Source organism: Ricinus communis, chromosome 8 (genome assembly GCF_019578655.1).
Source record: "Ricinus communis isolate WT05 ecotype wild-type chromosome 8, ASM1957865v1, whole genome shotgun sequence".
NCBI lineage: Eukaryota > Viridiplantae > Streptophyta > Magnoliopsida > Malpighiales > Euphorbiaceae > Ricinus > Ricinus communis.
This window is the reverse complement of record NC_063263.1, coordinates 15,683,250-15,692,720: the sequence shown is the minus strand read 5'-3', so window position 1 is coordinate 15,692,720 and position 9,471 is coordinate 15,683,250. Positions and strand designations below refer to the sequence as shown.

Below are 9,471 nucleotides of genomic sequence, written 5' to 3'. Positions count from 1 at the left end.
ATTCTCGAGCTTATGCATAGACCTTGGCAACTTTAGTTTCGTGAAGCTAACCTGTGTGCTTATTGGTTGGCTAAACAAGCTTTTGTGAAGGATATTGGTTCTAAGATGATTCTCCAAGTGTCTGCTAGTCTTGAATCGTTGATGCTCAACGATGCCTTTGGCATCAGTTCTACTCATGCTTAAATTTTGTTTTCGAACTTTGCCTTGTATTTATTTCACCAAAATAATAGAAAATAAAGGGTTATTTCAATTTTACTTTATAAAAAGCAGAGAAAATAATAAAATAAAATAAATATATATTTTTTTATTGTTTTCTTCTTTAAATGGAAAACATATAGAAGATTGAAGGAAAAATTATACCATTTATATTAATTTTACTATCTTACATTTCTTCGATATTAACATCTCTTCATGTATTAAATAATGGTAAAACAGTAAATGCATTATATAATAATCTTTTTTCTTTCTTATTTTACTTTTCAAGTAACAGAAAAATATTTTCTTTTCTTTTTTAGCTAAACATGAAAAAGAAAAAAAATATTTTGTGATTTATTTACCGAAAAGACATTTGCAATTGCAACCAACAAGCAAAGTGGCTCGGTAGCGGCTAGCCACCAGGAACAACCAAACAAAACATCAGTGTAGAGACTACAAACTCGCAACGGTTCTAAGAACTCTAAAGAATCTTCTGGAACCTCATTTTTCAACAATAAAGCTAAACTAAACCCTAATACCTTTCTCTGCCTCCCACTTTCCTTATCCACACAACCCACCTAAACACATAAACCCTCTGCGACTCTTCTCTCTGTTTGCTGTTAAAGAAAATGGCAACTTCTAATGCTATTTCCACTGCTTCCATTCTATGCTCTCCCAAACAGGTATTCACTGGGTTGCTCTTGTTTTAGTTTAGTGAGAATTCTTCTGATTGTTTCTTGGGAAAGATAGAGAAAAGCTTGGTATTATCTTACCTGTAATTCAAGAACTTTATAGCTTTAAGATGGAGATACTGGTGCAAATTTTAGAAGGGCTTTATGGGTTTCGTTTTTGTTTGTTATGTGTTTTTATGGATAGTAAAGACCATTTTTGTCATTTGCCTGACAGCTTTTGCAAGTTGTAGTTGTTTCGTCTAGCAAGTGATATTGCTTTATAGATAGGCAATATCAGCATTTCTCTATTCAATACGTAAAGTTTTTGGACTTCTTTTGTTTACTAAATGAGCATTTACTTGCAGGGGAATTTGAGGAGGAGAACAAATCAGCAGCAGAATCAAAGGCTGAATTACGGGCAATCATCTAGAAGATTTACAGTGCGTGCTAATGCCAAAGATATCGCCTTTGACCAGAATTCCAGGACTGCACTTCAATCTGGCATTGATAAGCTTGCTGATGCTGTTGGGCTTACACTTGGTCCTAGGGGTAATTTCATCATCTTGCTTAATTTAAAGCACTAATTGTTCAAAGAGATTGGTGTAAATCTCAACAATTTTACTGGGGATTTGTAATGATGGCTATATATATGTTAAACTGATTGCTTTAAGAAACCAAGTGGGTTTTACGATTCATAAGATATTTTGTTCAACAAGTATGTTTTCTTTTTGAACCCTTTATATAGAGCCCAAAGTAGGTTGCACAACTGCCGTTTCCCATATTTATCCTTCCCAAGTGCACAGTTATTAATGGGTGTTAATTTGTTGTATAGTAATCTGATAGTTTTGAGTTTCTGTAGTACATACATAATTCTTCCCCTAGACAATTATGTGTGTTTACTTCTAGTTTTCTCAATGGTTCAAAATATACTCTTTTTTCTATAATTCCTGCGGCATTTTATACGAAGTCTCTGTTACAACATAGTCTTCTATCATTATCGAAGTTCCAACAAACAATTATGTGCACGTCTTGTAGGGAGAAATGTTGTCTTGGATGAGTTTGGAAGTCCCAAGGTAGTCAATGATGGAGTAACAATTGCCCGAGCAATTGAGTTACCTGATCCCATGGAGAATGCTGGTGCAGCTCTGATAAGAGAGGTTGGACCATGCTTCATAGAATTTCTCTCCTAGTCTACTGTCTAACTTAACAATTTACCTGTCATTTTTGTTTATGTACAAATTGCTGGTACATTATTATACATTTAGCTTTATTATGCTGTATGGATTGAGAACTAGGAAACTGATATGTTTTGGTATTTGTGGGATGAAGGTCGCAAGTAAAACTAATGACTCTGCTGGTGATGGAACGACAACTGCATCAGTCCTTGCACGGGAAATAATTAAATTAGGGCTTTTAAGTGTCACTTCTGGTGCCAACCCAGTCTCAATAAAAAGAGGGATTGATAAGACCGTACAAGGTTTGATAGAAGAGCTAGAAAAGAAGGCTAGGCCTGTTAAAGGTCGCGATGACATTAAAGGTATTATCCTCCTTGATAACCAATCAAATACATCTGTAAAACCAATTATTTTTCTCATACATGATATATAATCTATGTTGGGTTATGTCTGCAGCTGTTGCTTCCATTTCTGCTGGAAATGATGAGCTCATTGGGACAATGATTGCTGATGCAATTGACAAGGTTGGGCCTGATGGTGTTCTATCAATTGAGTCATCATCCTCATTTGAGACAACAGTAGAAGTTGAAGAAGGAATGGAGGTACTTTATTCATTCCTCTTCCATCGCTCTTCCTCTTTGGCCCATGAGCTAATTCTTGTTAGTAGATTCTAAAATGTTTTCCTGGTTCTTTGTGGGATTGCAGATAGACAGAGGTTATATCTCTCCTCAATTTGTAACAAATCCTGAGAAGTTAATTTGTGAATTTGAGAATGCAAGAGTACTAGTCACTGATCAAAAAATTACGGCAATCAAGGACATAATTCCGCTGCTGGAGAAGACCACTCAATTGAGAGCACCTTTGCTCATAATTGCTGAAGATGTTACTGGGGAGGCTTTGGCTACCCTCGTTGTGAACAAGATGCGAGGTATCCTAAATGTTGCTGCCATCAAAGCTCCTGGATTTGGTGAAAGGAGAAAAGCGTTGCTTCAAGATATTGCTATCTTGACTGGTAATGAGTTATTTGATATTTTATATTGTTTGCTAAAATTATTGGATGGTTGATTGGTTCTAATCTTCTCTCTGGGTTTTCTACATCTCAGGAGCTGAGTTCCAAGCCAGTGATCTTGGTTTGCTCGTTGAAAACACATCAGTCGAGCAGCTTGGTATTGCTAGAAAAGTGACCATTACCAAGGATTCCACCACCCTTATTGCAGATGCTGCATCCAAGGATGAGTTGCAAGCTAGGATTGCTCAATTGAAAAGGGAGTTGGCTGAGACAGATTCTGTTTATGACTCCGAGAAACTGGCTGAAAGAATTGCTAAATTGTCCGGTGGGGTTGCTGTCATCAAAGTGGGAGCTGCAACGGAGACTGAGCTTGAAGACCGTAAACTCCGAATTGAGGATGCCAAGAACGCTACATTTGCTGCAATAGAGGAAGGCATTGTCCCTGGTGGTGGTGCTGCATTGGTTCATCTCTCAACTGTTGTTCCTGCTATTAAGGAGAAGATTAAGGATGCAGATGAGCGGCTAGGTGCTGACATTGTGCAAAAGGTAGAGGTTGCTTGATTTAGTTGCATATATAATGATAATATTGTGTTCGTAACATTTTGGAGGAAGTCAGTTTGCTATAAGCTTGTTAGTAACAGGATTTAAGTGATGCTTGTTATATTAATATTCTGTTCTTTGATAAACATGAGGTTAGTACCCTTTTGGAGATCCTAGTGCCCTCCAAATTAGTCAAGAGTCGTACCATGGTTAATTGGGGGTTGGGGTTTATAGACTCTCATCTCTCATACTGGTCATCTTGCTTTTGTCTATTGCAAACTGAACTAATTCTTATGTGAAGTTGCAAGGGGTTGACTGAACAATATTGCTGGGTTTATATCCTGTTTGTATACTGTTCAAGGTCATTGGATTTTTGTCGTCTTCATGTTTGGATGATTTTACTGACTGGATTTTTCTCTAGGCACTGGTAGCCCCAGCTTCATTGATAGCTCAGAATGCTGGAATAGAAGGCGAGGTGGTTGTGGAGAAGGTAAAAGCTCGCGAATGGGAGATTGGCTATAATGCCATGACAGACAAATATGAAAACTTGGTGGAGGCTGGAGTTATTGACCCAGCAAAGGTGACAAGATGTGCCCTGCAGAATTCGGCATCAGTTGCTGGAATGGTCCTGACAACTCAAGCCATTGTGGTGGAAAAGCCTAAGCCTAGGGCACCTGCAGCTGCTCCTCCACAAGGTCTTATGGTGTAATTTCAGTAGGAAAACCTTAGTAACTAGTTAGCTTTTTCAAAGATGATGAGTGGTTTTGTTTGGGTGAGCAACCTGGTTCTCTGTGTATCTTGTTCGGCAAGACTGATAATATCATCATTTGGGAAGTAAGTATACAGATTAGGCAGGAAGAGGTTCAAAAACGTATCAGGTTATCATTTTGTATTTTTATATTTTAATCTCTTGGGATTGAATCTGAAGCTTCTGACTGGTGATGTACATGGAGGTTCATATCATGTCTTTCCTGGCTCGAGTTCTATTCAATAAATGGGGGACCAAACCAGTCCACACCACTTAAAAATGGTCGGATCCGGCTATATTTTGTGGATCCAAGAGGAATAGGCCCAACTCATTTGTAAAGGCACCAGGTGGCTGCATTGACCATGTTATTATTATTGCAAAATAATTTCCTTGCTTTCTTCTTTATCTCGAACTTATCATCTGAATGGGGTTTAAAAATTGGATTTCGGGTGAGTTTGTTTAATTGAAATAGGATATTAAATTAAAAGGAGTTTTGATTCGTTGCTATCCCTATTTATAGAATTTTATAAAGACAAAAAAAGAAAAGAGGAAAAATTAGAAATTTTGAGAAAGAAATTAATAAATTTAGCTTTTGTAGTAGAATAAAAATGAGAGGCAGCAATGATATTTGGCCAATGGACACTCTTAAAGGGAGAAGGAATGTGTTGAAAGGGCAAATGTGGACCAGGAGAGAGTGAGAGGAGTCTCCCACATTTAAAAAATGTGAATCATTTAGAGCTGCTCTCAATTTGCATTTTAATTAAATGGACTGACTACTGAAATCCCTTTCTTATTAGATAAAGTTGAAATAATTACAAAGAATCCAGCTTTTTGAAATTTTGCATTCACGCGGATTTCGGCCTTTCCTTTTCTTTTTTCTTGCTTTAACCGTTCTTTATATTTAAGAATATTCTTTTTTTCTTTTAATCTCTTTAACACTTTATTATTGAGCAATTTTAAAAAATAATCTAAATGTCGATAAAAATAAATAATTCAATCAATCACTTTTTAAAATAAAATAAAAGCTCAAACCAATAAAACTTAGAAAGCAATTTGCCTATTTTGTTTTTTTATTTTATTTTTTATTATAGACTAATATGAATTCGAAATTGAAACATTCATGTTGAATTAGTTCTTTTTTAGCACAAAAAGGTTCTAACCAAAGAAAATAAAAAAAAATAAAAAAAAAAAGAAACTCTGAAAATAATATCTAGTTGACAAGCCAACATCATTTCAGTCTATTCTTTAATGTCTCCACTCTGTACACCAATCATAAATTCTTAGGCCAATTAAGATATGGGGACAAACTGCTATGATTGGTCGGATTGCATACTAAATTTGACATCTAAAAACCCATTTTTATAGTTCTAAAAAGACGATTCTTATAAAAGAAAAACCCAAACAGCAAACTGTACGGCAAGAATTATATATGTCGGAGAAATAAATTTCCTGCGGGTGGTAGTTGATAGTGATTTTATTGTTTGGTACCTTTGGCTTTGCTTATAGTCACTCAATTATGTACTCAACACAAAACTTTTTTTAAAATATATTTTCAAATGAGTAATATGGGAATTAGCGAAAAATGTTAAATTTTAATTTCTTTTCTAATATTCTTATAAAAAAGTCATTCTAGTCTCATATAAATTTATAAATATTTATGTTATTTTAATTTAATAATTTTTTATCATAATTAAATATTAAATTAGTCAATTATATATAATACTTAATTATTGATTAATTAAATAAATTATTTTTATTTATTAAGAATTTTTTCTATTTTTAAAATTTAATTAGTGGTACATAACAATTATAAAATTCAACTAAAAATTTAATTAGTGGTACTTGACACTTATAAGATTTAACCATAAAATTTTGATTCGTATAAATAATTAAAAATTATATATAATACATTTACCATCTATATTAGTAGAATAATATAGAATAACATAAAATAAGTAAACTATTTAAAATAATATTAATTAAAAAATAGACTTATAATAATACGGTGCTACATGAGTATTCTAGCAAAATCCTGATCTGAAATATAATTTACTTAATATGTTAATCTTTCAAAGTTTAGTATTAGGGCTCAATAATAATAATAAAAAACTGCATTTGTATTTTGAACCTTCACATATTGCATGCCCTGGTACATTTATACTGAGGATCGAACTTCATGAATTTTGACCAAATTAACATAAAAATCTTGTATGCTTGTTAGTGCCGTAAACTTAGTACTTAATTGTGCCTACCGGAGGCTTAGTTGGAGGAAATCGTAAAGAAAGAGCAAGGAAACCTGCTCTTTTATCGAGATTGGTCTTATATTCTAATATTAGTAAAGGTGCGTAGTAAGGTGCTTTTTTTTTTTTTGCTCGTTAATGCTTTAGTTTTCTTTTTTAATAAGAACGTTTAGGCTTTACTAATAGAAAAAGATTTGAATCCTTTTTTTAAAAAATGGGTATTTCACTTATTCTTATCCAATGCTGAGCCGATAACTATGCATTAAAGTAAATTCTTTGGGTTTGAAGAAAAAAATAATAATTTTACTGACGATTACTTATTTGGTCAGAAGAGTCCTCCGAATATAAATATTCTATTGATTTTTTGCCTCCCTTCTGGCCTTCGAGGGAAAGCCTTTTCTACCGTGAGAGAGCTGATTGGGATTGTTTGAGCAACTCAACTATTCTACTTAAAGAGATCCATTTTCCCTACAAATTTCGCTACCATTACTGCGGGAGTGGGGCTCGGCCTCCGAACCGTACGTGAGACGAGTTTCTGCCTCATATAGCTCAAGCCGAAGACCCGGAAAAGTTTAGGAGAGATGGGAAGACCATAATTTATTTTATTTTAAAAAATTTAAATGTCATTAAATCTTGATTTTGTCGATATTTTATCTTTTCGTTAGATTTTAATATTAGTCGATTTAATAAAAAGTTTAATTGATCCTTGAATTTAATATTAAATACTAAAATCAAAAAATATATTTATTTATTAAATTAGAGCAAAAGATTTATTTCTACTTTCTAATAAAAGATACTTAACTGATACTTTTAACTTGTTTTAATTTTCTATTTTTGCACAACCTAATGATAGTTTATAAGGAATATCAATCCATAATTAATTTGATATTAATATTTATTTTTATTTTAGATTAATAAACAAATTAAAAGTAAAAATAATTTAACCTCTCCAATAATGTTTTCTTATTAACTAATTAAAATATAAAATAAATTAATTAAAAATAAAAATCTTGAACTCCTAATTATAATGAGATTTTTATATTTTTATTTAAATATTAAAACATAAACTATATTAAACTTATAAATTCTTAAATATAAAAATTAAATGAAATCAATAATATCAGCATAAATATTTTCTCAGAATATATAAAAAAATTATTTTAATAAGGTAAGAATATTATTTGAAAAAATTATTTAGCTATATATAGATTTAGATATTAAGATAAATTAACATACAGTTCTTTTAAAAGAATTGTCTTGATTTAATTATAAATTTTCTTATTAAATATTAATTTCAAGAATCAAAATGAATTCTTTTATTGATTAAATTATTTAAATAGATTAATTAATCAAAACGATGAATAGATGTCAAAGGAGCTTTCTTATTTCCCAAAGGGATCCTCCAATATCTATACATAAATGTTGGTTTTTCAAGAATATGCAAGAAAAGCAGTAGGCAATGGCATGCTGCCCCATCTTCCAACTTGCCAAGGCCATCACCATTCACCAACAACAACTTGAAAATTCAAATAAAAACAGATTCACCAAATTCAAGAAAATTTCCTTATCATCTCACAGTCTTAAGTCTTATTATTTTTGTACCACAGTGACCTTGCCGCCGGTCTACTGAGGCAACTCTAATTTAAAAAAGACTTGTGTAAGTTGGTCTCTATTCCTAGTATAAAAATTATACAAATAGAAAATTTTAATTAGGAACTGTTATTATTGAATCCATTTAATTGATGCGAATAGGACTTCTAAAATTTTGAATTATTATTGCATTGCTTTTGCATCATATTTTAAATTTGGAAATATTATTAATATCAATTTAATTGATGCAAATAGGAATTTTAAATTTGAAATTATTATTGAATTGATTTAATTATGTTGTTATCCCAATGTGTAAGAGGTAGTCATTCTTACATTTATCATAAAAACAAAAACTATTTAGAATAGAAATGATGACTTTGACTCAAGACCTCGAGATAGTGATTATTACATTTATCATAAAGATGAAAACTATTTAGCATAAGAATGATGACTTGGACTGAAGATCTCCTCTATCTACTAAAAGTAAACACTTTTACCATTTGGATCTCAAAAATAATTGATTGAATTATTGATCATATAAATTTAATTGATTGTATTAATCTTTACTATGTTAATGTCTTAAGCTGATAGTAAAATAAAGTTAGAATAGACGACGAGATTAAGGTCTCATCAAATTTCTTTTTAAAAAAAGGTAAAATAAGTATAGTTCAATTTTATAGTAACTTTTGATGTGATTATTAAAATATAATTTGGCTACTAAATATTTTCACTAATTTTTCCTATCGAAATATTTTAAATATTCTCATGAAAATAGACCGGCTAAGCATAATATTTGCTTTTGCAGTTTAAGTTATTCTCACCTAATAATATAAAAAACAGAATAACCCACTTAAAGTTGGCACAATATTCATTTTGAAGATTTAGAAATATGAAAATCCTTAAATTAGTCTTGAATTCATATTATAAAATATAAATGAAACTTACCCTTTATTTGGATTGGAGAAAAATAAGAGGAAAAGAAAATAAAGAAAGAAAATAAGAGAGGAGAATAACTCTTTTGTATTTAAAAAAGAGAGAAAACTTGGAAAGAAATAAAATAAAAGATAAAGAAAAGAGAGTGGAAAAAAAAAAAAAAAGAAGGATTCCCTCTTTTATTTTCCATCCATCCAAACAAGAGTAAAGGCAATAAATGAAGGAAAATAATCTTTATTTCCTTTCTTATTTTCTTCCCTTTCTATAAAAAAAAAAAAAAAAAAAAAAAAAAAAAAAAAGAGAACTTCAAACATAAGAGTTAAACTTACATGTAATTCAGTAAAAACAAGATTTACCAGTCACGGTTTTA

At 31.4% G+C, this 9,471-nt stretch overlaps 1 protein-coding gene across 1 annotated transcript; it reads left to right on the top strand.

Annotated features, from left to right (window-relative positions):
- Nucleotides 1–689: 689 nt before the first annotated feature.
- LOC8262033 (ruBisCO large subunit-binding protein subunit alpha-like) lies at nt 690–4,743 on the top strand. The gene is made up of 8 exons (XM_002534301.3): nt 690–878; nt 1,232–1,415; nt 1,902–2,023; nt 2,196–2,403; nt 2,498–2,643; nt 2,747–3,053; nt 3,145–3,596; nt 4,012–4,743. The coding sequence occupies exons 1-8, from the start codon at nt 825–827 to the stop codon at nt 4,297–4,299; spliced, it is 1,761 nt and encodes a 586-aa protein (XP_002534347.3). The 5' UTR covers nt 690–824; the 3' UTR covers nt 4,300–4,743.
- The last annotated feature ends 4,728 nt before the right edge of the window (nt 4,744–9,471 follow it).

Bases quoted from the DNA above. Each gene is read 5' to 3' on its own strand.
- LOC8262033 (XM_002534301.3), top strand. From the start codon at position 825: ATGGCAACTTCTAATGCTATTTCCACTGCTTCCATTCTATGCTCTCCC. The intron at 2,404-2,497 runs GTATTATCCTCC...TTATGTCTGCAG, and splicing joins AGGTCGCGATGACATTAAAG to CTGTTGCTTCCATTTCTGCT. The intron at 3,054-3,144 runs GTAATGAGTTAT...TCTACATCTCAG, and splicing joins AGATATTGCTATCTTGACTG to GAGCTGAGTTCCAAGCCAGT.